The sequence below is a fragment of the Electrophorus electricus genome, chromosome 19, assembly GCF_013358815.1.
Source record: "Electrophorus electricus isolate fEleEle1 chromosome 19, fEleEle1.pri, whole genome shotgun sequence".
Classification (NCBI taxonomy): Eukaryota; Metazoa; Chordata; class Actinopteri; order Gymnotiformes; family Gymnotidae; genus Electrophorus; species Electrophorus electricus.
In genome coordinates, this window is record NC_049553.1 from 10,266,026 (window position 1) to 10,292,201 (window position 26,176).

The window sequence follows — 26,176 nt, forward strand, 5'->3', positions numbered from 1 at the left end:
CTGTAATTATATAAATGCCCTTAATGAAACATTTTTAAGCACTGTGAAAGTAAGTGGTGTCTTGTGTACGGACGGGTGGGCCTGCTTAGTGCGCGTCGCCACATTTATTGGGGGGGGCTGGGACTCTGTTGGCGCATGCGCAGAGCACGGCGTCGCAGCAGCGCGTCGCTGAAGAGCGGACGCTGCCAGGGAAACACGCACGCAGAGCCGTCGGCATCGATCCGAGATTTACAAACCTCCAGCCAGACCCACTGTTATTCCCATCAGCTAATGCCAAAGCCACACAGCCGAGGACCCCAAAAGGCAATGTAAAAAAGAGAAAAGACCAACGAAGAGAAGGACGTACTGAAACCTGCCAAGGGAAGGATCAACGCCTGCTACGGACAGGTAAATCAAATGGGCATTTGATCGCTTTGGTGTCTTTGGTTATTCCACAAAGCTAGTCAGCGAGTGCTAACCTCATACTCTTAGGACTGGCGTGTTGCGGTGGATCGGTCTTTATTTACAGGAGTGGTCGTGAAATATGCAATTATGTATTTCCATCCAAAATGTTGATAATAGCTGCACGTTGTGGCACGTAGTTATCCAAGTCATCTTTGTTATGTTGCCCCCGCGTCTTGCCCTCTGACCGGGGGTTAGCATATTTCTGTTCGCTTCAATTAATGTTGTTTTATTAAGCTGGAGCAGTTCGTTGCCGTTACTTTGCGTTTTGCAGGACGCCGCATTTCATGCATATTTGGCAGGGGCATCCAGGTCCTGTGGTGTCTTGTGTGCTTCATTCAGAATAGCCTTTTGAACTCCGGGGCATGCGTGTGCGCTAGGTACAAATGAACCCCGGAGTAAAGGCAGAGCATAATGGATATAAACGCCACTGTCAGAAGCACAAGCGTTACAATACTTCTTATGTTTTTTTGCCTGTGCTGTATCCTGGTGTTTTTTTCACTAGCCTTAAATGTAGCTAAACTATGACCTCATAACATTTTAACAGTCACATAAATCATTTTAGATACTTTTCTTATGTTACTTATGTTTCAGTTTTATTGGGGCTACTGTAACCAAGGACAAAGGTGGTTTATTCTTTAAGAGTGCTGGTTTGCTCCTCCGAGGCAATCTCCCATTTTAAAAAAGAGTTTCGAACACCTTATGACACTGGCATGGTGTTTACTCCAATAACACTGCTGGATGTAGACTTGACACTGGCTTTGAGGGACCCTCCCTAATGTGTGTCCCAGATCCTGTGAGCTGGGACTGGTGTAGGCCACATTTCTGAGCACAGTCTGTTGGTTCAGCTATGTATGACGGACGTAAATATAGATGCTTCCCTCCTCCTCCTCCTCAAACCCACGATAATGAAAACGCACTGGGGTCAGTAAGTAGGTCAGGGGGTTCCTCTGTGCAGTAAGTCAGCCCTGCCAGCTCTGAAGCATTCCTGCATTGTGTCTGCTGTTGCAGCCTGCTGTGCCCTTTGCATTGGTGTGGCTCCGTCTCCGTCTGCCCGGTTCTGGTTGTGCTGCATCTGAACATGAGTAAAAGTGCCATTGTCTGTTCTGCGCTTCTTTTGTTGTGGGTGGAAAGCTTCGGGTTTTCCCTTAAAGATCTATTGCGACCGTTCCAAAAATCAGACTGTGTGCTCGTCCGCAGACTGTGTGTGCTGTGTGCTTGAAAGCAGAAACAAAGGCATCGTATGACAAAACAAAGCGCGGAGACACGATACGACAAAAATCCAACAGAGCCACAGATGCATGATATGACAAATATGGAGGCGTGATACGACATAATGAAGCAGGGCGTCACCAGCACAGTGCAGGGCAGGAATGGCCCCCACAACACCCTACCACTGTGCATCAGGTAGTGAGTGGACTGTCTGTCTGGCAAACTTACAAATGCCATGAGAATGAATTATCTGCAGTCTTCAGCCAAGACCTTTAATTCATCACTTGCAGCTAAAGACAGAATAAACAAAGATGCGGACTATGTCTGTAGTGACAGCTAAGAACGTCCACACCCACATGATCGTGGTGGTGCCCTCACATTCCTACACAGGCATGAAACTCATTTCATTGAGTTTGCTGACTTAGCAGTACAGGGCCCCAGTGCCTGATCAATATTTTGTTCCTCGGGGAGCAAATCTAATCGTCTGATAGTAGTCATATAGGCGTCTCCGTCGCGATTATTGACGTTGCCCATCGATTTGTTGTTGCCCTGTGTCATCTGTCTCACTTCGGCATATTTCTACGCCTGGGTGGAGCTAACGGAGGCGGAGAGGTCACGAGGTGGAGACTGGCGGGGAAGCAACGAGCTGCTGCTGCTGGGCCAGCCCACACCGTGTCTCCAGCCAACCACAGTGCCACTTTAAGCCTCCGCAGCACAGGCACACCTCCAGTCGTACATGCCCCGTTCACTGTTGGCGTCTAAGTACCCAGCCATTGCATTCAACCAGATATGTTGCATCTAGAGCCATTCTCCTGCACCAGCGTAGTCGTTAGGCACATGAGCGTGGCTAAAACCTTAAATACTGTCCTGTGAGGAAGAAAATCTTATTTGAGCATCCAGTCCCCAGTCTAGACGCTGCCCCAGATCTGGTTTGGGGTGCTGGAGTGAGGCGAACGCAGCTGTGGTCCATCTGCTGCCACCAAATCCCTCACTGTACTCTGCCATGTCCTCAGTTTTCCCCACCCACCTGCGATGACCCCAAACCCGTTCCATCGGTCTCCCTCCCCGGGGTCTCTCCCAGTCCTTGCTCTCCAGCGGCATGGAGGCCTCTCTGAGGGTCACAGCCAAGGCTGCTTTAAGGCTGCGTTTCTCTCGCGTCCCATTTCCTCAGGGATACCAGGGCACTACAGCCAAGCAAGTCTGTTGGGTGCTCGACCCCCCAATTCAGATTTGAGTGTGCTACACCGTAGGCCCTGTGACGTAGTGTACCCTAGGTCTGATGCCAAATGGGAGTGATCCTTCATCTATGACTGATGATTAGTCCGTTTCTTACTCATTGCGAAAGTTTGAAAGTGACAGCTTAGTGGACCTATAAACCACTGTGAGAGATACTGTAAACTGTTCTGAACTCAGAGTCGCTCATGCATGCAGGCATTTGCGCAGAGCTCCAGGGCCTGACCCACTCTGCGTTAACCCCTGACCCAGACAGGAGCAGACGCAGCGGGGAAACGGGGATAACGCACCAGCAAGCAGGCCTTGGGTTCACGTGCTACAGTCGTGCGGAGGTCACCACGTTTAATTGGGTGAGGTGGGGTGATGAGGTGCATGTTACTGGTCACAGCCAAGAGGGGCATATTAATCACAGCTGGAAGAATGTTAATAGAGACAAAATATTGTAATGCCACAAACAAATATTTCAGAACTTGTCTGATCCTACTGTCAGGTAAACAGGCACTAAAAATGATCAAACTCTCTTGTTGAGAGCCTTGTTCTGGTGGTGTTGGGGTACCATTTAAACTATGTCTGATCTAAACAACTCAAAACGTTCCAGCAAAATATTTACTCAGACCTCTATGATGAACCTGAAAAACGAGTGAGTGAATGAGACCCAACAGGAAAAGCAGTTCCCAAAAGCTACTGAGCCCATCGTAAAAGAAGCTGGTTCGGTATCCTGAAAAATACTTCAGCTGCAGACACTGTTTAATGCAGGAATCTTATTGGCTTTACCAGAGATTGAGCACAGAGTACAGATCTACACTCTATGATGTCTGAGTACAGGTTTACTCTCTATGACGTCTGAGCACAGGTCTGCGCTCCATGAGGTCTGAGCACAGGTCTGCGCTCCATGACGTCTGAGTACATTTCTTGAATCTTTCAAAGCTCTAATGGACTCAGTGCAATTCAGAGAGTCTTTGGACTCTACTTTGTCCTTGGAAGGAAAAATTCTGCACGGTTGCATATTTTGAGGACAGTGGGTACTCTTTGGTCTTTCTGCATGTGTGTGTGTTTTTGGGAGGGATAATGGATCATGTTTCCTGGGGGCTGTCTCCTTTTGCATCTGACTGCTCACTACAGCCTAATAAGGAGGTCGGTCTCTCTGTCTGTCTCCCTCTCTCTCTCTCCGAGTCCGTTTTTCTCTTATTTCTCACATACACTGTGTCCAGGCCGGTCTCCGTCTTCGTCTGTTTGACTATCTCTCTCTTTCCCTCTCTTTCATGTTCTTTCCAATCCGTGAGATTACCCACCTGGTTTTGATCGAATAAAAGAAAAATTGGAAGACATGAAGGGAAACCATGGCAACGTCTTGTTTTCTGTTTCGCGGATACGGGGCAGTTCCGCGTGTGCTGGATTAGGGGCTGGAAAACGCGCTTACGTTCCTGTTCCCATTTTCGGCAGCGGTTGCTCGTTGTGGCTGGGCTTACAGAGCCCTGCTCCAAACATCAAAGGGCCTTCACTGGGCCTGTGGAACATGGGGGGGTTGTGCCATCTAAATGCATGTCTGCCCCTCCCCCTCGGCCCCATTCTGCATTTACATTGTAAAAGGTGAATGTCATCGTACACAACAGACTCTTACCCTCCGATTCCTCTCACTGGGAGGAAAAATGAATGTTATAAACCATTAATAAACTATGCTGCTTAAACCAGTTAGCAAATAAATGGTGGGGTAATGATTTCATAGACTAAATAAATATACTTACTCTAAATAGGTTATATAAAGCCGTGTGTGTGTGTGTGTGTGTGTGTGTGTGTGTGTGTGTGTGTGGGCTACAGCTTGGTGTTCAGTAAGAGGAATTACAGCCTCACACCTTCCATGTTCTTTTTAGACATGGAACTGCAGACTGATCAGTTTTGTACACACACACACATCATCCGTTATGAGCAGACACTCAGAAATGCGTTTAACTTCACGCGATTGTATGTGGTTTAGACATGAGACCTGAGACATGCTGCTGGCTCGTCAGTAATCAGTCCTCCCCCACGCTGAGGCAGCCTTAGCTTCTCTCACCCTGGATGCTTGTGAAGCTCCTCTGTGGCTGTGAAGGCTGTTTGCTCTCCTAGAGGACAGACAAACACAGGAGTGCTCCACATTCTGTGTTCTAACCAGCATCCTTTAAAGTCTAAACGTTTGTATGGTAGACTAAATAAAGGACACACAAACACTGTGTTAATGTCCGTACACAAGTTCCATCCAAACATTGTCCTGTGATCTGTCATCACTCCTAATTCTTCCTACTCCTAATCAGATTGCTTTTACGTAAGCTTAGTTCATACCCACGGGGGACGCGCCGTAGGGCCAAAGTCACGCACTCTCACTAGCACACAGAGGGCTTTAGCTTTGCATGTCCATGAATGCATGTGCGTTTGTCTCTGCATGTATTCATCCATCCATCCATCCGTGCATGTGCGTGTGGCCATGTGTTTGAAGGTTGCCTGTTTGTCGCAGTGTATAATTGAAATGTATAGTGCGTTTGCATGTACCACGCTCTCTCTCTCTCTCTCTCTCTCTCTCTGTCAATCTCCCTATCCCACTTTCATCCACTGCTTTTGCAGGGTGGCTTTCCCTGTTGGTGTTTCCATGGCGACAACCCTCTCGGTAAGGACTGTGCACCCTTACTTCGGGTCTCTGCTCAGCCCCGTCTGGTTTTATTGGCCTGGCTGTCCACAGAGTGGAGCCTTATCCCAGGCGTCAGACCTGCCCAGCGCTCCGGGGACGATGGCGCGGCTCAGGTCAGCCGACATGGGCGCGTGGAGCTCTGCTCCTGGGGAAGAGTCCCGCAGCCATACAGTTGCCTACTCTCACGCACCGCGTTACTGGGAAGAAAAGTGGCCATGGCGTCAGCAGTTCTGCGTCCTAGTGTGTATGTTCTTCTCTCACGCACGTTCTGCTGTTCTTATCTCTCTTCATAGCGCTGTTCAATAGCAGATGGGGATAGACGGGCAGACCAGTTGACAGCTACCTCTTCCTCATACACAACAGCCATCTGGGACTGGCACACGCACCTTTGATGTGCAATTATTAGAAATAGGAGTTTCCATAATTAATCACATTTGCGCTTTTTTTTTTTTTTTGCATGATGGGCAGGAATTAGATTGCAATCACAATCTGACTCGCGCACACAAACGCCTGGTCATAAGTCATAAGTGTTCACATTAAAGGTGGTCGGCTATAGCCAAGGTCGGAATGGCTGCTAGACCAAAATGTCAGCTGTTTGGAAATATTTCACGGTATGATAGGAGGATGTTGGAAGTTCTATCTGTAATGGACTGCGATGGACAAAGTTAACTAAAGAGGAAATGCTTTTGGTGCAACTGATTTGATTCTTCACTTGAAAACTCATCACCCAGGCAAACATGACGAGTAAACGTTTGGGCGGGCGATACACTCTGCCTGTAAAGGTTTGTTTGGGCGGGCGATACACTCTGTCAAGCTGACTTAGCTTTCCCACTGTGACACTGCCATAAATGTTCGACTCCGTATCCGCACCTCTCCATAATGTACTAACGCTAACGTCACATCAGTATGTTACACAATAGATACATGGAGCTCTAACGGTGTTCTCATTTTGATATAGCTTTATGGTTTATTTAGGTTTTCTGTTATTTTACAAAGAGAACTGATTTCAAATTTATTTAAAATTATACTTAAAAAAATCTAATTTAAAACATGATCAGAGCACCATTATTCACATTATTGGACATAATACACACACTAACACATCTACATAGTATATAAATAGGAGCCTAACAAAAGCCTGACTCAAACCTTAACATCAGTAATAAAAAACAAATGTCTGTCCTTTTGCTTTTAAGAAATGAAATGTATACTTCCTAAAAAGCACTTTACTTTGTCTGGGCCTTTTGACAAGGTAGCTTACTCCTGATCTTTTTCTCTCTCTCTCTCACTCACACACACACACACACACACACACACACACACACACACACACACACACACACACACAGGCGCTCTACAGGCGCTCTGCAGAGCTCTGATCCATGTGTTCAGTCCAGCCAAAGTGCTCCAGGGAGTCAGGATCACACTGATCTGCTTCAGACAGGTGCTCGCTTACTCAGCTTTCCTCTTTTATTTATGGCCCAATAGAGTAAAACGGAGAGCGAGATGGACGTAGAAGGACCCATGCAGGAGAGGGAGAAATGGAGCGTAAATATTTGATCTCAGGAGTGTGTGTGTGTGTGTGTGTGCCTGCCATGTCTGAGTCACTTGAATAACAGTGAACATTTGAGGTTTACGGAGAGATGGAGTGATCAGTCTGGCCTTTGTCTTTTAGTTTGAAAGGGTCAAGGTCAGAAGAAGACACACACATATGCGCTGCTCTTCTTCTGACCTTGAACCTCCTTACCTGGTTTCTTTAAATTTGTGGTAATATTCAGCACGTATGAAATGTGAATGCAAAACCAAAAGCAGCCCATTTAATTCTGAAAAACAGACGGACTTTGTGTTTTGGCATTTTTGCTAATGTTACCTCTAATTACCAGTGATGCTTTGCAGATATACAGAATCATACACTAAAGATTTATTGACCAGACAAGGAGTCACTGAGTCCAGGACTTTTATTGGTACCTTATTGGTAGTCAGCCTCTGTAAATAAGAAGAGTCAAGTATCTACATACCGCTATCCCTAGAGTCCTTCAGTCTTGATCAAGTCATTATGTTGGCATATATGTCTGCAGAACTAGCTGCTGGGCAGTTCAGTCTATGTGCAGCTTCTGTCTGTGTGTGTGTGTGTGTGTGTGTGTGTGTCCAGTGATTGGTGGACAGTGAATGCTTTAGCAGACTATGGGTCATGACCTGAAATGGACCTCAGCTATTACCGATGGCGAACCAGTTCAGTAATCTGCACTGTAATCCCAGTGCTTCTTGAACTTCTCCCTTTTATGGAGTAGCAGAATTTGTTGAGTATTGAATAAGATCTCTGCCCTAAAAAGTGAGGTGTCTCTAGCGAACCTGGTTCTGTCAGTTCCGACACGGCAACTGGATCTGTCTCTCAGCATGTTGAGACGAACAACTCATTAACTAATATTCCAGTAGAACTGGTTGTGTTAAATATTATAGTTATATCACACACGGAGGTCAGGTTCTTCAGTGGGTGACACTCGGAGAGATGTTCTCCATGCATCTCTAACAGGTCTGCCACTGAGACCTGAAACGTGCAAGCCTGACACAAGGCTGCATGCCTGGCCAGGAAGCGGCTCGCTCCGCTCCTGCCCGGAGCTGGTTGGAACGCTGCAGGCCAGAGCGTTCCCTCATCTCCTCTTTCTCTGTCCTCGCCTTCTGGTTTGGGGGACGAGGAGGGAGCAAAAAAACAGCCATGTGTTCTGGCCCCCGGCGGGCGTGCTCCATGCACACACAGATCTACAGACACTCCAGCATATGATCGCAGATCAATACTGACATCCATGCAGGCAAAATGCTGTTGTTGTTTTTATTGCTATATGTTGTTTTTAATAGCCTCCAAGCAAAATGGACAGTGTGAAGCTGATGACATTCAGAGGTGCGTTGGTACACTTTGTACAGTATACAGATATGTCTTCATCTCATCCATCAGGAATAAGTGATGAAATGTAGATCTTTGGGCTGTACAGTCCGTACTGTCCTGATGGGAACGCTGATGTAAATGTCTCTGAGTACTGTAGTGAATTATTACTGCAGACACGTAACTGTGATCAGTTCTTTACCTTCTACGGTACCTTCTGTGTAATGGTCTTCACTTGTTTGCGACATGGAATGTTCTTGTCCAGAACTGTTCCGCAGCTATAAGTAACCGGAGTGGTGTGCGCGTGTGTGTGATGTCTCATGTATGTGTGATTACAGCCAGTGGCACATTAGATGATTGCTTTGTATTTTCTGCCATAGTGTAAAACAGCTTGAAATGTGAATTGGCCCCAGGGGTAATTACATGTGTACGCACACACACACCCCTCGTCAGTGAAGCGGCGCACTGAGAGTGGTGAAGTGCAGTGTTAATGTGACACTCTTGATGCCACTATTATCACGCATCTGGAGGTGTGGGATGTGGACAGACTGCTCTGTGCTGCTGCTTGCTCTGCCTGTTTACAACACTGACTCTGTGGGACACGCTGGTCTCTCGGGGACTTTCCCTTCTGTAGCTTTTGCCTTTTCCCCGTAGTTTACCATTTAACCATGGAGGTACCCCCCCCCTCTCTCTCTGCAGTAGTACACCATGCCTCTGGTAAAGCGGAGTATTGAGCCCAGGCACCTGTGCAGGGGATCTGTGCCTGACGGGGTGTCCAGTGAGCTGGAGTGTGTCACCAACAGCACCCTGGCAGCTATCATCAAGCAGCTCGGCAGCCTCAGTAAGTCTAGCTTTCAGTGTAAGGCCCTATGGACAGTATCACACTGCTGTCTTTTACCTTTAACTTGTCTACTGTTACTTTATGCACTTTATGCCTTTAGAATTAATGTTTATTCTATATTTACAATAATCTTTGTAATCAATAACCTTGCCATGCCTTGTGTATGAAATGTGATAGATCAATAAACTCGATTTGCCTCGTCATCCAGTCCTCTTTGGCCTTCATGCATCATTTTATCCATCCATCCATCCATCCATCCATCCATCCATCCATCCATCCATCCATCCATCCATCCATCCATCCATCCATCCATCCATCCATCCATCCATCCATCCATCCATCCATCCATCCATCCATCCATCCATCCATCCATCCATCCATCCATCCATCCCACTCTTTGTCTGTGTTCCTCTTACACTGTCTCAGTCCCCTCATGGCTACTTCCTGTCTCGCTTCCGACGGGGTGCGTATAGTCTGGCCAGCTGCTGCTGTTCTCTGATGGTGACTGACCCCCCCCCGCAGGTCGCCATGCAGAGGACGTCTTTGGCGAGCTGTTTAAAGAAGCCAACAGCTTCTACCTGCGCATGAGCCACCTGCAGGACCGCGTGGACGTGCTGTCCATCAAAGTCACCCAGCTGGACTCGACTGTGGAGGAGGGTGAGAGCTGCTCGCCGCGGGGCCCCCAAGGGCCCTTCCAGTTCACGTTATTGGGCTGGGAGAGTTCTCCTCTGAGCACTGTCCTCCATTCCCAGCTCCACTGAGACCGTAGTTAGTAAGGTGACCTAGCTTCTTTAGCTGGCTTTTTTCTTTGAGAGAGAGAGAGAGAGAGAGAGAGAGAGAGAGAGAGAGAGAGAGAGAGAGAGAGAGAGAGAGAGAGAGAGAGAGAGAGAGAGAGAGAGAGAGAGAGAGAGAGAGAGAGAGAGAGAGAGAGAGAGAGAGAGAGAGAGAGAGAGAGAGAGAATATATCTCTTCGACAGAAATAACTTTTCTCCTCACTCTCGTGTTCTCTCCTCTCGCTCTCCTTCCACCGCTGTGTGTCATTCCTTCGTTCACGACGGCTCCCTGGGAGTGTCAGTGTGGACGAATGCTGTTACCACTCTCTGGTCGCGCCCCGCGTCCTGCGCCCCGCGTCCCGCGCACCAGTGAGGGTGTGCAGCCGGCAGTGGTGGTCCAGATTCTCAGGCGCAGAGAGCCTAGTGACCTGAAGCAGGCTGCTGCCTCACACGGCCCTGTCATGCTGGGGAGATACTGGCGCCTCTGCAGGCTGTCACCTGGCCATAGTCAGTTGGGAAAAGAGCATCAGTTGGATCAGTGAGCATAAAAGTACCATGAAAAGGAAGACGCAGCTCTCATTCGTGAGGTCCGGCTAGGCCAGGACAGTTTATACAGTAAGTGTGGCCGGTGTGTATGAAGTTTAATGAAACTCTTTTTATTGCTTTTCTCTGCCCTGCTTGCTAGACTGAACTTTAAAATTGCTTAAAGTCAAGTAAAGTGGAGCAGATGTCAGTAACGGAGTGGGGGAGGGTTATTTCTGCCTCTGGCTAATCGCTCAGTCTAACGCAATGGCCTGCAGTGCCCCCCGATCACAGTCAGATGTGGGAGCCCGTCAGACCCAGCCCAGGCCCCCTGATCTCCATGCGCTGGTGTCACTCAGCGTTTGGACTAGATCATGCGGATCAAAGGGCATCTCCAGCTGAAGAAACGTCATGCAGATCAGTGGCTTAAGGAAGAGCAGAGGGAAAATGAACAAGCCCTTCCGAGCCATCACTCTCCAGTGCGTGGGAGGAGGGCTGATGGGCTCAAAGCCTGGCTTACCCTCTGCGAGGACGTTCCTGTGGGAGACACACACACACACACACACACACACCCACGCTCCTAATGTTTCCACTGATGAGGCCCATGGGGAATCCGTTTGGCGCGTGCGTCTGTGCGTGCGTGTGTGTCTGTGTGTGCGCGAACCATTTTCTGTGAGGGCTAAGTGGGGAGTTATGATTGAGCTTATCCAAGACCAGCCCCCCCCCCAGTGTTCACTGTGGTTATTAATTTATGACCAATCATCAGGTTTCTGCGGGCCCATCATTTAATTTATGACCAGTCATCAGGTTTCTGCTGGCCCATCATTTCTTACTAATGCGCACACAAACAGAATGAGAGATGGAGAGAGCAACACATGCTGATAAGAACGATGGAGAAAACAAAGAAGGCCTTCACAATAGTGTGTGTAGTGTGGCGAGAGGTGAGGGATCTCACCGAATACCAGTCCTGACACGTGGAGGCTTAATGCTGCGTCCTGATTGGTGGAGGCAGGAGAGCCTTTTCCTGTTTGTTTGGCGAGATGCAGGCCATTGTAATGGGAGCAAGTGTTAGCACATTTCTATCACTCACATCATCAGTGTTTTGAGTCTAAAGCCCGATAAAAGATGTCAGCTACAATACAGAAACACGCTCTGGGTGAATTTTTAGAAACGAGGTCATTCAAAGTTGAAGCCGTTATCAGTGACCCACAGACTAGCAAATGAGACCCACCAGAGACTGGCACAGAGCAGAGTCTGCCTGGAATCTGCAGGTAAGATGACGGAGGTCACGTGTAGTGCATTAAAAGGGCAGTAAAGCATCAGGCTCAACATCCAGAAACCAGCCACTAGATTCCCTAATGAAATCAGCTCCTTCCAGATTAGTTTGAACCGAAGTGTCCTATTCATCTTATGTTTTGCATGTTTTTTTGTCTGATCCATCCATCTGTAAATTAATCCAGTGTTTTAGTATCAAGGTTGGTTTCAGATTAAAAAGGCTCTTAAGCCCCTGCATATAGCTCAACCCCCTGTACTCATACAGTCTCCCGATGTGTCACACACCATTGCATTCAGCACTGTGCATTCTTAAAGGGCCACACACAGTTATGTGATTCACATTGAAGGACAACTACCTTTTTATACAAATCATTCTTTTAAGCAATGTAGCGCGCACACATTCTAAAAACTGCAACCCAATTCATTGTTCTTTCCTATAACACACAGTTTTCTATCTTGGCACCTTATTAACAGAAGTAATTATCTGTTCACTCCTTTGACAACACTAAAAATCATGAAAATTTAATGTGAAACAAATGGACAATATCTTCCTTATCTTTGGCACACGCCAAGCTCAGAGGTTCAGTTTATCCACTGGCTTACTCAGCCTCCCAGCCTCGTCTGCCTCGTCTTACTCAGCCTCCCAGCCTCGTCTGCCTAACAGTGCAGTGCTGCTGTCCATTCACTGCCTCACCTGTCCTACTAGCTGTAGGCGGTAACGATTACGTGGACGTGCCGTCCCCTGCTAGTTTCCATGATGCAGGAACACAGAGTGACACTGTTGTTTCCAACAACTGCGGACGTTTCCCAGACTCTGTAAATCATCTCATATGGGCTTCTACATCTAATCATAGGCAGTGGTAGCTCAGTGGTTAAGGTGACTTATAATCAGAAGGTTGTTGGTTCAAACCCCACCACTGCCAAGTTGCCACTGTTGGGCCCCTGAGCAAGGCCCTTAACCCTCAATTGCTCAGGTTGTACTCAGTCATAATTGTAAGTTGCTTTGGATAAAAGTGTCAGCTAAATGCCGTAAATGTAACCAAAAGTGCCTTCGGTTTAACCACAAGCTGAGTGGCAGTTTGGCTGGGGGGTGGATTATCTCTAGAAACCTTAATCGGGGACATAAGAAGGTCAGTGTGTTTACTGCCCTCTCCAGAATGACGTAGTGAGTGGTACGGCTGGCTGTTTATTTTAGTCCACAGCTCGTCTCTTCTGTGGCCTGGTCTAGAAGCAGTGTCTGAACGAGCGGCTCTTTTGTCTGCGCGCATCGTGACGAGCCCCCCCGTTCTGTTGTATTGCCGATGAAATCCCAGGCTAACGTGCGGCTCTGTTTGCACGCTCTTGACATTTGAATAACCCCATGTCCGTCGTGTACCCTGTGGAGGATTTCTGCTCTCAGAACCCGGGAGCACATGTGCGCCTGCCCCTGGTGATTACACCCGCGTGCTAACCGTCCTTTTCCAATAGGAATGGACATCAGGGAGGTCACTGCCACATCGCCTGTGTCCAGATTGTTAGCTTGCTGCTTTCTGGATGTAGGGCTATCTGCCAAGACCATTAGCAGTTTACTGTCAGTTGCTGTCAGTTACTGCCAGCGATGGCAGACTACATCAGAGTGGGTCTCGTCGAGACTAAGTGACCACCGCCGTGACCACGCTCCTGCCCAGAGCATGCTTGCTCTCAGCCGCAGACACTCCGCCCACGCACAGACAGACAGTGTGATATCTGTAGAGCGTTAACCTGGCTGCACTGTCAGGATTCTGCCAGTTGCATTCTGACTGGATATCTGCCCTGGCATTTCAAGCATGGCCAACTGTTTACAGCCAGCTAGGATACCAGGGTCATCCAATTTTGTCGGTTGCATGTCCCGTTCTGTCAGCTATGGAAGGTCAAGTGAAGTACCTCACAGACAACATGTGATTGAACAGATTCTGAATTCACAAATTGCTCCTGGTTCTTTGCCATGTTAAGTGGAGAAAAACAGCAGAGTCTCCCTGGAGAGTCCGGCAGGACGAGCCTGGCGCACACTCAGCAGCTGCTCGGAATCTCGTTAGCCGCATTAGGAGTTTGCTGGCGCTGCGATGGAACATTTTATCTAGGTTTTTTTATTTCTCAGATGTACTAAGGGCTTGTGATCTGTCACCACCTCAAAAGTCTCCAGACCAACTAGAAATGGCTCGAATCTCCCATGGGAATGTTTGGCTGTTTATTCCCATGGGAATAAACAGCCTTGTTTATGGTCTGGAGAACCCTGGGCAGGCCTGATTTCAGCCTCAGACAGGCGTCGTGGACAGTTTGCTACAGTGGCCCGCTTTACATGGTACAGTTTCAAAACTGGAGAGGTAAACAGCGTCTCTTTGAAATGTTGAGAAACTGCCTGTTGTCAACGGTCCAAACTGTCTTTAATTAACTCATGCAGTGGCTGGCACACTTGACAGGATAAGGATAGTGAGCATGCTGGAATTCTTCAAAGTTGCCAGACGTTCTGTGATGGTGAGAGATCATGGATAGCTCAAACCTTTTCTGGGTGTGGACTCACACTCAGCTTGTCAGTCACTTGGCCACAGGAAGTGGAGTTCACATTGGCCGATCACATATCTGGCCTTGTTCAGCTTCAGGCCAGCCATTTCAGTCCTAAGCAACACTTTTCTCAGATCTGCTGCTCTATGCTGTAACCACAGACAGCTACCCTTTCAGGTCACAAAGTCTTTCAGTTATCTTTCTTTGGAAGATTCCAGGTGCACTAGTGATGTCAAAGGGAACTCATTTAAAGGAAGCTTATAAACAAAGTTAGCTTGCTGCTTTCTGGATTTAGAGCTATCTGCCAAGACCCAGGCGCTGCGTTCAGCGATGTAAACACTGTTGCACCACTCAATTTTTCAGTGATTTCTTCAGCAGTAGGCAGGAGCCCTCTCTCTCTCTCTCTCTCTCCTGATAACGTCATTTAGTCTTTTGTGGGTGTTTTAGCTCAATAACACCACTGTCTTTCATTCACTGCATCTACTCTTTCACATTCTAAATGAGAGATATGGCTGGACCCTCACAGGCTCACCAAAGGCACAGTGGAGTGGTGCAGTGCATCTCTGCACTGCATCAGTCCCATGACATACACGGGGAATGAGGACTCCTTACTCTTATATGTGGTGTTGGCCTGACATTTACCCAAGCAGCACACTGCACAGTGTGATGTCTTCTGGGAGACCAGATGTGAAACGTCTCTTCACACATTCACACATGATGTTGGTATCGGCGCCTGTTTCAATTTTATATTTAACTGGAGTTTCACCAGTTGACAATTTATACATTGTCAAACATTGTCAAACACTGTCAAAATAAAACATTCCTTTGCTCCTCATATCTGGTAACGTTTGTGCCAGCGGTGTGCAAACACATCTCTGTCACTTCACTGACATGGTGCCCAGAATCAAAGTTATACTAGAATTAAAATTGCACATTTTGGGGCAAAGCTGGTTGGTAGATGCTCACGTCTGATGCCATGTAAAGTAATTCAGTGTCTTAGCATCTTTGAACTCTTCTTAAGCCTTTACCTACAACTCTGCCCCCAGACCCCTTCACCCGCCCGGGACAAGACAGGCTGCAGTCACACACAGTGCAGTGGCGTTCATGAATAATAATTGTACCTGGATATGCTACATTATCATTAGATTACTGACTGATTCTCAATTTACAATTTACATCATCTAGGATTATGTATATTTCTAAGATAATTGGAAATGTGTTAAAGGCCCATTTAGGAATGGAACACAAAGAACTGAGTATGGCATTCAAAGACTGCAGGCCTTCCTGACTGGGCCATAAGTAAACATTAAGTATATGTTTACCACCCACGGTATTAGAAATACACACAGTTTATACCGGTCATCCCTGTAGGTGCATATACTAGGCGTACAGTTACAGACTATGTATCATCTGTGTGGACACAGATGTCTTAGTCTCCTTCTGTGCCATTCAGTACCACAGGACCACTGCTTAACAGAACCGATTCGGGTTACAGACCTGTGAACACAGCAGTGACACCCACACTGCAGGGGAGTGGCTTCTAGGGTACTGTTACCGCTAGTTTGAGAGTGGTCTGTCACCAGAAGATAGCCAGCCAACAGAGGCCAGTGTGGTCACAAACTGGTCGATCAGCATGAAAACCTATAGTCTCCAAGGGCTAGTGTGTCCAATCACACACAAAAAAGATGTTCCTAAGAGATAAAGGTCTGTAATCTTGCATCTGGTGAGTGTGTGGAGTATGTTAAGTTGCTTAATCTGTCCAGTCTTTTGTGCGTTCTCGCCACTTGGTGGGTGCGATCCTCACAGTAATGCGTTGAGTGAGTAGATGGTGCTTCCAGCAGCACTGCAGGGTGCTGCTGACCCATCACAACCCCCCCTCAGCTACGATTGTTTGTTTGTTTGTGAGTGAGTGTGTGAGTGTGTGTGAGTGTGTGTGAGTGTGTGTAAGTGAGTGTGTGAGTGAGTGAGTGAGCGATCGAACAAGAGAAGGGGGGAGTATGTGAGAATAACTGTCAGGTTGCGAATAGCTCTCTGTGCGGCCTCCGTGTGCCCCAATGGAAAATCTCTTTGGTTTAAAGAGCTTTAAGATGGATTTTCTCTGGGATTTTGCTGCTGCTGCTGTCTCCCCTACTTGCAGAGAAGCTGACCCATAAACTGATCTCGAGTCTGTCCCCCCCACCCTAATCTTTACTTCAGTCATGACAGGAGAATCCACAAAGTTGACCTGATATCAGTGGAAAGAAATGAATTCCACCATCACTGTCTTACATGTAGTGCTCCTCTGTATTAAGGTTGTACAGTTCTGGCTTAAGCTTGACTTTCCGGATGTTTATGTCAAAGGTCATGACCCTCTACAGCTGCACTCTCATTTTCTGAACGAGATGCCTGTTTTAGCATTTTAGTGACTCTAGATAAGGACAGATGTCTCAGACAAGTAGAGGTCCACTTGAATGGTCCAGGACGAGTTCTTTGTTCTTTCTTCGAGTGCTATGACTTATTTCTGTCTGTCTTGCTTTCTTGCTTTCTTGATTTCTTTCTTTCTTTGCTTTCTTTCTTTCTTTCTCATAGCTCTTTCTCTCTGTCCAGTTTCTCTGCAGGACATCAACATGAGGAAGGCATTTAGGAGCTCCACCATTCAGGATCAGCAAGTGGTGTCTCGGACCTCCATTCCCAATCCCGTAATGGAGATCTACCACCGCGGAGACAAGCCCCCTCCCCTCAGTATCCTCAGCCCATACAGGTCAGACCTTTGGAGGTGACTGAGACCACCCCAGGACACCAAACTTGGATGGGTGTGGGAGAGCGAGGAGTGATGGGAAGAGATGGTGAGGGAGGTGTGGGAGAGCGAGGAGTGATGGGAAGAGATGGTGAGGGAGGTGTGGGAGAGCGAGGAGTGATGGGAAGAGATGGTGAGGGAGGTGTGGGAGAGCGAGGAGTGATGGGAAGAGATGGTGAGGGAGGTGTGGGAGAGCGAGGAGTGATGGGAAGAGATGGTGAGGGAGGTGTGGGAGAGCGAGGAGTGATGGGAAGAGATGGTGAGGGAGGTGTGGGAGAGCGAGGAGTGATGGGAAGAGATGGTGAGGGAGGTGTGGGAGAGCGAGGAGTGATGGGAAGAGATGGTGAGGGAGGTGTGGGAGAGCGAGGAGTGATGGGAAGAGATGGTGAGGGAGGTGTGGGAGAGCGAGGAGTGATGGGAAGAGATGGTGAGGGAGGTGTGGGAGAGCGAGGAGTGATGGGAAGAGATGGTGAGGGAGGTGTGGGAGAGCGAGGAGTGATGGGAAGAGATGGTGAGGGAGGTGTGGGAGAGCGAGGAGTGATGGGAAGAGATGGTGAGGGAGGTGTGGGAGAGCGAGGAGTGATGGGAAGAGATGGTGAGGGAGGTGTGGGAGAGCGAGGAGTGATGGGAAGAGATGGTGAGGGAGGTGTGGGAGAGCGAGGAGTGATGGGAAGAGATGGTGAGGGAGGTGTGGGAGAGCGAGGAGTGATGGGAAGAGATGGTGAGGGAGGTGTGGGAGAGCGAGGAGTGATGGGAAGAGATGGTGAGGGAGGTGTGGGAGAGCGAGGAGTGATGGGAAGAGATGGTGAGGGAGGTATGGGAGAGTGTGCAGGGCCCATGGTTGACTAAACACACAGCCTGGAACACAGTGTGCCTCTCAAACCTAAAGGGAATGCGCACAATGACACTTGATGGGACCCCAAAGTCAGCTAGACTTTGTGTGTTTGTGGGTGTGGTTGTGTGTGTGAGTGAGACAGTTGGGGAATGAGGGGTTAAGCGTTCAATGTATTCTGTTTCCATCTGTTTTGGACAAATGGGACAGACAGATAAGACTAAGGAATAAGTGATGTAGGAAGCTTCATGTTCCTGGGTCTGCTCCCTCCCTCCCTCTCATCCTCTTCCTCACACCATTTCTTCGTTCTCTCTGTCCTCTCCAGAGATGATAAGAAAGATGCTCTGAAGTTCTACACAGATCCCTCTTACTTCTTTAACCTGTGGAAGGAGAAAATGCTGCAAGCTACAGAAGATAAGAGGAAAGAAAAGAGACGTCAGAAGGTGTGTGTGTGTGCGTGCGTGCGAGTGTGTGAGTGTGTGTGCAGGTGTGTTTGTGTGCGTGCGTGTGCATGTGTGTTTAACTTTTTTAGGCAAACAGGAATGTTTTTTCAATGTTTCATCAGTTGTTTCTTCCATTCCTAACCATGACCATTATGGATACTAATGCTTATAACAGACCTTATGACTCATTATGTTTGAGTTCCAGTTTTTCATGCTGATTTATGCCCCTCCCACACACACACACACACCACCCATCCTATTGCACACATGCGCGCACACTCACACCCCCCACTCCACACAAACATACACACACACACAAGCTCACACATAAAAAACACAACATATGATGGACAGTAATGAATTTCTTAATACAGGCTGCATTCAAGCATTTTTCCAGTAATTTTAAGACAGTAGGCCTTTTGTGAGCTCTGAGTCTCCCCCAGATGCTTGAGCACTTACAAATCAGCTGAACAGTCACATTATTTCCACTGAGACCAGGGCCAACAGGATACAAACACTAGCCTCTAGTCTCTCTTCTCTGACATAGATACCACTTAATCACATGTGGTTGTGCACGTGCATGCATGCGTGTGTGTGTGTGTGTGTGTGTGTCTGTGTGTGAGGGGGGAGCAGTAGCTCTAACACCCCAGACTCTCACCCCCTCTCTCCAGACGAGCGCTCCAACCCAGACTCACTGGGCCCAGTCTAAGTCCCAGTCCAGACAGGCCCCTCCCAGAAGTCCACTCTGCTCTGCCGTAAGAGACCTGCCTTACTGCCCCTCCCACTCTCCTCTGCTCTCTCTCCACCACACTCTCTCCACCACTCTCTCTCCACCCCACTCTCTCTCCACCACTCTCTCTTTCCCTCTGTACTTGTCTCCATGTTTCTTCAGCCGCTTCTCTTGATTTCTAGGTGCCTAAAACCTCATCTGTGTGTGCGTGCGTGCGCGTGCGTGCGTGTGCGTGTGTGCGTGTGCGTGCGTGTGCGCGCGCGTGTGTGTGCGTGCATGCGTGTGCATGCGTGCGTGTGCGTGCGTGTGTGCGCGTGTAAGGTAATGACTCTGTAGAACACTATGGAAATAGTTTATGGGGAACTAACAAAGGTTATTCTATTTAAAACTTTACAATACCTTGTCAGCACTGTGTGTGTGTGTGTGTGTGTGTTCTTTCCCACTGAAATATATTGTTTGCATTTTATTTATTCTGCTTTAAAACAGAAAAACGTAATGGAATGTACAGTTGGGGGTTGGTATAGAGGCTGTACCTTTCTGTCATGTCAGTGAAATTTCATGCCTTCTCTCTCTCTCTCTCGTCCCCTCTTTCTCTTAGGAGCAGCAGAAGCAGCTGGAGGAACCAGGGAGAGAGGTGAAGAAGGTGAGGAAGGCTCGGAATCGCAGACAGGAATGGAACGTGCTGGCATACGACAAAGAGTTCCGTCCGGATGCCCGAATCACGCCATCCCCGTACCACGGCATGTCCTCTGAGGGCTCCCTCTCACCTGATAACAGGTGAGAGATACCCAACACCCAGCCCTTACGCCCGTGGCCAGATTTCTCTTATTCCTTTCTCTGCTGCCCTCTAGTGGTCTTTTATGGCATAAACAATGTTTTGCTTTGCTCTTGGCCATTTGCAGAACGCTTCATTAATAACATTGTACCTAAAAATGTGCACTATTCCTCATCCCACCCCCAGGTCATTGGCGTCTGACGTGGGCGAGCACTCGTACCCAGGAAGCCCAAGTCGCCCAGCGCAGCAGATGGGCCCGCCCAGTGCCTACTCTATCAGCGATGGCAAGGAGCTCCTCCTCACACCCTCCCAGGCTCAGACGCAGTCCCTGGACCGCAGCTACCGGCCCACTGCCAGCCTGTCCACGTCCACGGACAGGCATACGCTGGGCAGAGTCCTGCCCCCTGTTACAGACCCTGCCCTCAATGGGCCCCGCCCAGCCCAGGGCAAAGACTACAGGTGTGCATGTGTGTGTGTGTGTGTGTGTGTCTGTCTATCTGCTTAAGAGCACACTTAAAGTACAGAAACATGTCTGTAATCTTGAGTATTTCTTCCCCCACCCCCGCCCGGTTTCTCCCACAGTGCTCAGCAGGGCCAGCACCCAGAGTTCTTCATCCCTCCAGCTCCGCCCCCTCCCCCACCCCTCATCCCCTCGGCTCAGACGGCCTTCGACAGCCCGGCCTCGCCCTCCCCGCTGCCTCCCAGCGCGGCGACGTTGTCCTGCTCCTACAGCCCCTCGCCGCCCACGCCTGCCCTGCCAGCCTCCTACACCCCGTCTCCCGCCCACCCGCCGCCTGCGGCCCCGCCTCCGCCGCCGCCGGGGCCGCCCCCCCACGCCCATCTCCACAGCCAGCCTCATGCGCACGGCCTGGCCCAAGCCCCCGGAGAGGGCATGGCGACCCTGATCCCCATGAGCGACGCACGAAGCGACCTGCTCGCCGCCATCCGACGAGGTGAAACGCAAAAGCGGAGACGCAAACACACAGACGGACACAAACGCAGACACAAATGCAGACAGAGACACAGATACAAACACAGGAACGCAGACGCAGATACAAACACAGACAGACACGGATGCAAACAGATACAGAGACGCAGACACAGTCACAGATACAGACAGAGACGCAGACACACACAGATGCAGACACAGACTCAGACAGAAATGCACACACTAACCTGGATGCACACAGCTACACAAGCAAAGTCAGAGCAATAAACTGAGATCTGGGATAAACTCTCCTGCACTGTCCTTCTTTACCGTGATAACTCATCCGCTAATTATCAAGAGATGAACCAGATGTGGTGGATCATAAAAGAGCAGAAAGCTGCATGCTAAAGAGGTTCTGCAGGGATAGGACTGATTTTACCTGAGGGGCCTTTACCTTACAGCACTAGCTTTGATCTTGCATTTAACCATTTGTAAGTCATTTAAGTTACAAATAACATAATTTTAAACTTTATTTCTATCTTCTTCTTCACCTTTTCACTCAGGCATCCAGCTGCGTAAGGTGCAGGAGCAGAGGGAGCTGGAAGCTAAGAAGGAGCCGGTGGGCAACGACGTGGCCACCATCCTGTCTCGCCGCATTGCCGTGGAGTACAGCGAATCGGACGAGGACTCCGAGCTGGACGAGAACGAGTGGTCCGACTGAAGGAGGAGACGGGGTGGGGGGTAGTCGCTTTCGGGAAGGCTGAACTGGGTCCTAACACTCTGCACTTTACCCCCGCATGGCTACAGAGCCTCATAGTCTAACACGCACATTCTGGAGGGTCTCCTCCAGCTTTAACACGATTCAATATTTAACCGATAGGCCATGGTAGGAAGTCTTCTAGTTCACATCTGATGTTGGTGTTGCGCAAGTTAGTGGGTTAGTGGGGTGTACGGGCATACATACGGACCTCCGGTTCCGTGACTCACGGGTGGTACCGTCCTAAACGGACGACGTTTTTTTGGAATGGAGTCGCATGATGGCAGAGGGCTTTCCGTACGGGTCTCGCATTACCGCGTGGGGTCCTGTCCTGCCTGCCACCGTGTCGCCGATCTCCCCCCGCAGTGCGTCTCGCCGGCGCTCGTTAGCCTGCCCCCTGGTCAGACCACTAGGGCCTGGTTGGTTAGGAGCAGACGATGGTTGTCATCTACAGGTGTATTAGAATGTTAGAGCTTTTTCAAATGTATGTACCCCGTTTCCACTGAGAATTACGACCAAAACAAAGCTCCACCCTCATTTGGACTGAAATTCAAGTTCAGCTTACATCGTCGTTTCTCTCTTACCATAATGCTAGCACAGGAAACGTGTATTTTCACTTTAGCATAAAGGCCATTTAGGTTACACATGTGTGGGATGCTTCCTTATATTAAAAAAAAAATCTTTTTCTAATGACATAAATTAGGGAATTGTTGATGCCACATTGATTTACTAAGCTGTTTGAGTGTGTTTTTAGTGCTCAGACCTTTCCCTCTGTTATGGAGGACTCTGAATAGCTGCAGTCGGTTAATGGTGTGCCGCATGCGTCGACGCATGTGTTAAACTTTTGGTTCGGTAAGGAGGAGTTGATATCTTCAGCAGGGTGAAGCTAAGATGTTCACTGGCTTTTTAGTCATTAAATAGCAGGTCCTTTTCTGTTTCTCTGTGGACATTCAAAAAGATATACAGTCCCCTGGCCTTCTGGGTAACAAGAATCCTACCCTCTTCAGTGCATTAAACATATGGTGAGATTTTAGAGATTTGTCCGTAGCCACATGAACCATAGTTCATGGTGGACTACGAGGACCTCGCTAGTAGTCCACCCCACCCTCTATATTTCCGTGTGACCCTGTATCCATGTCATCTCAATCCCACGCTGGAACAGAATGGGCTGAGGTTTACCCACTTGGGCCATAGAAGGTTTGGAGTGAATTCTGCTGCCTTCTAGGATTTCCTCCCTCTGGGCTCTTTATTACATTCTGTTTGGCAGTTTGAGATTCTAATTTGTACAAAATAACATCACTCAAACATTTTAGTTTGTTATATTTATTTGCTTATATGTGTTACTAATAGCTGCACAAATAAAGCTGATGTTTAGTTTATAATTAATTAAATCTTTAACTATAAAGGCTTGTGTGTATGACTTGCAAGTTGTATGTAAAATATCTTCTGTGTTTTAAATAACATATAGAGTAACTCTGCCTGTAAAGTAATTTTGCTTATCCGAGTGACTGAAAACAAGCATTCAGTGTATCTTCAAGAATCTGTAGGCCAGAACAATATGCATGTCTGAAAGGCCAATAAAATCCCACCAAAAGACACACTCGTGTGAGCTCTGCACTCTGATGCGTCTGTTCCAAGTTTATTTATTGTACTAATAAGCAGAAAGGACTTATGTCTCCTAAAACCAGAATGAAGAGTGACACTGAACGCAATGGTGCCAGGTTGTGTATTATGAGAGGTTTAAATACCAGGACTGGTGACCCAAACTACCAGATTTATAAGCTCTACATAGTTTTTGTGTGTTTGATAATCTTCTCTTTTTTGTTTACAATTGGGGAAAAATATCCAATTGTGAGAGAGTACAGTGATGGGTACAAAATAAGCTGGCATTAAATAGTTGGGATTTATCATCAAACACAGGTAAGCAAAATTGTTTTACAAATGAATAGTGTATATGCCAGTGTTGTTAATGTCATTTATCAGGCTGCTTCTACCTGCTTTTGCTTGTAACATTTATGCACATTAAGATTGCATCACCACTGACAGGTGTGCTGGCACAGTGACCGACCTCCCCCGGCACTTATTCGCCATGAGCAGCGTTTACGTGTTCTAGCAGAGGCGCCTTTTAAATAGCCGAGGTGATATTCCTTTTCCTTTCTGGTGCAGCTCGCTCAGGTGTGTGCGCTACCTGTTTAAATGCTCCACGCTGCTAGTGTGAGTGTCATCGCTCACTCTGCCTGGGTTCCTCGACCCTCGCACGCCGTCCGGCTGCGTCTGCGGCTCTGCTGAGTAAGCCTCTGACGTAAGCCTTCTGTGAGCGTCACTGTACGCGTGCCTTCCCCCATTTTGTGTCACTGATCAGGCCATCCGTGTCACTACTGCCGTGGGTAACTTTCCTTTAGGACTCATGTGAGAGTGGACATGCGGGGGCTGATGGGAAATAGAGTCTACCGAGGGCTTACCGGGGTGTAGGATGCGCGTGGTTGGATCACTGTGATGTAGCGCCGGTGCAGTCAAAGGCTACAGAATGTGTTAGGTCCGTTTATGTTTCAGGAGTCTTCATTCACATAAATCTGTGTCAGATGGCGAATAAACGAGACAGTCCTGAGTCAACTAAGTATGAGATAAAAGGGGCGTGTTAGCATGCGTCTGTGTGTGAAAACTGTCCGAGAGTTAATTAACCGGTTCCATTTCATAAAGAGAGAATGTCCGCGGGCTGTGTTTATGATCTAGAGTGGCTCTTGCTGGGTTTTAGTCCCTGGCGGGGCTTCGTGATGCTCTGACTCACAGCTATCGAGTCGCTGATGCTGTCACCTCCCGCGCGCTCATCTCCTTTTCCAGCGCGCGGGAGGATCGCCTCTCCGCATGCGGAGGCGTGCGCCCAGTGAGTCATCCCTGCTCTCGCGCTCGCACATGAGCTGTTCAACGTGGAAAGCTAAGCACTGTGGTAATTCTATAAGGAGATCAGTGGGTGGCACTCTTTCTCACCGAATAAACCCGCCCGCCGCATAAGGTGAGTCAAACATCTCGACACGAGCGTCCCTCCTACAATTTTCTTTCTGTTTGCGTCATATCTGTAGGTGAAGCGATGTCGCACCTTTTCTGATGTCGTGCGTGTGCGACTGCGGTGGAGAGCATAGGCATTGGGATGGCTGACACCATTGCACCAAGTCTGCGTGCAGTAAGAGATAGCAAGGGAAGTGATCACTCCCGTGCCTGACTGGCTAGCCAAAGGTGGCTACGCGTGGCTTCCTCTTCTCCGTGCGCGCAGTGCTTTTGCGGATGTCTCCCCGCCTCTCTTCGACCCACAGTAGGTTACGTAAATCGCAATAGTTCAATAATTCATGCGCAGCCCTTTCAAGCTTGACCCGAGCCGGCGCGCGGATACACTTCCCACACACGCACTCACACCTACACGCGTGCAGCCGCATTCTGCTTCAGAGCCTTTTAAACAACCACAACGGACAAAGCCTCGAAGAGTTTGTTGCATTTTATTCAACAAAGTATTTTTCCTCGTGATTTTTATTCTATCGTATATGTACAGTATTAAAAAATAAATCATTTTCAATTAGGAGTACATTCCACACGTACAGTGCAATGTGTAGCATGTCCCTCTCATAAAGTGCATCGTACGAGTCATCAGATTAGAGTTCACAATACAAAGAGATAAACGAAAAAATACAGACATTAAACTGGTAGTTTACATCACAGTATCAATAAACCAGCTGTCATCCCTGACCACATTCTCATCCTAGTTTATCACCTCAGTTTTTCAGCCGGAATGAAGGCCAAAGTTGTGCTGAACATGTTTGTTTCCACAAGGCTACGTTTGGACTGCACTGATTACTGGCTGTACATGATTTACTAATCAATAGGACTAATGCACAATCCTGTATCATAATGAGCTTTGTATAGTTGTAATAGTCACAGTAGTTTTTGACTATAGATAAATTAATGCTTCTCTCCCTCTCTCTCTCTCTCTCTCTCTCTCTCTCTCTCTCTCTTTGTCTTCCTCCATAATCCTTTCTCTCTCTGTCTCTCTCTCTCTGTCTTCCTCCATAATCCTTTCTCTCTCTGTCTCTCTCTCTCTGTCTCTCTCTCTGTCTCTCTCTCTCTCTCTCCCCTCTCTCTCTCTCTTTCTCTATATCTATCTCTTTGTCTTCCTCTCTTATCCTTCCTCTAATGTTGCTATCAGGGGAAAGAACAGCTCCACTTAATGGCCCAGAAAAGGGATTTTAAGTGCTTGGGATAAATTTAACGTTTCATGCCTCACATTTTCGGTTGTTATTTTTAGCAGGGCCAGATTTAAGTGCTATAGAACATCCATGCAGTCTGGGGGCTGGAGCCTTTCACAGACCACAAACCACGAGACCAAGGTATGCTAGACTCCTGCTTTTCCTTTACCTGTCTCTCTCCCATAAACGCACACAATTCTTCACTCAGCACTCCTTGCCAGAGTGGCACCACCAGATTGATTTCTGATTTCTCATTGATTCACAGCTGATTTCCGTCTTTAAAGCATCCTTGAGTTTGATAAAGGTGCTAAATAAATGTAAATAATAATAAGAGAGACTG

The 26,176-nt window shown here is 48.1% G+C and overlaps 1 protein-coding gene across 2 annotated transcripts; it reads left to right on the plus strand.

The window, feature by feature from the left end:
- The first annotated feature begins 157 nt into the window (after positions 1-157).
- On the plus strand, positions 158-23,201 carry zgc:109889 (uncharacterized protein LOC553542 homolog). 2 transcript variants are annotated; one of them, XM_027032704.2, is made up of 10 exons: positions 158-387; positions 9,129-9,270; positions 9,793-9,927; positions 16,947-17,100; positions 18,294-18,411; positions 19,083-19,166; positions 19,740-19,918; positions 20,103-20,375; positions 20,499-20,869; positions 21,408-23,201. In XM_027032704.2, exons 2-10 carry the CDS (start codon positions 9,138-9,140, stop codon positions 21,563-21,565), a joined length of 1,605 nt encoding a protein of 534 aa, XP_026888505.2. In that variant the 5' UTR covers positions 158-387; positions 9,129-9,137; the 3' UTR covers positions 21,566-23,201. The 2 variants fall into 2 exon arrangements, with proteins under 2 accessions (XP_026888505.2, XP_035375951.1); XM_035520058.1 differs by lacking the exon at positions 19,083-19,166.
- The last annotated feature ends 2,975 nt before the right edge of the window (positions 23,202-26,176 follow it).

Excerpts from the sequence above, each read along its gene's own strand:
- zgc:109889 (XM_027032704.2), top strand. The coding sequence starts at position 9,138 with ATGCCTCTGGTAAAGCGGAGTATTGAGCCCAGGCACCTGTGCAGGGGA. Across the intron at positions 17,101-18,293 it reads AGTATCCTCAGCCCATACAG|AGATGATAAGAAAGATGCTC; the intron begins GTCAGACCTTTG and ends TGTCCTCTCCAG. Across the intron at positions 19,919-20,102 it reads TCCCTCTCACCTGATAACAG|GTCATTGGCGTCTGACGTGG; the intron begins GTGAGAGATACC and ends TCCCACCCCCAG.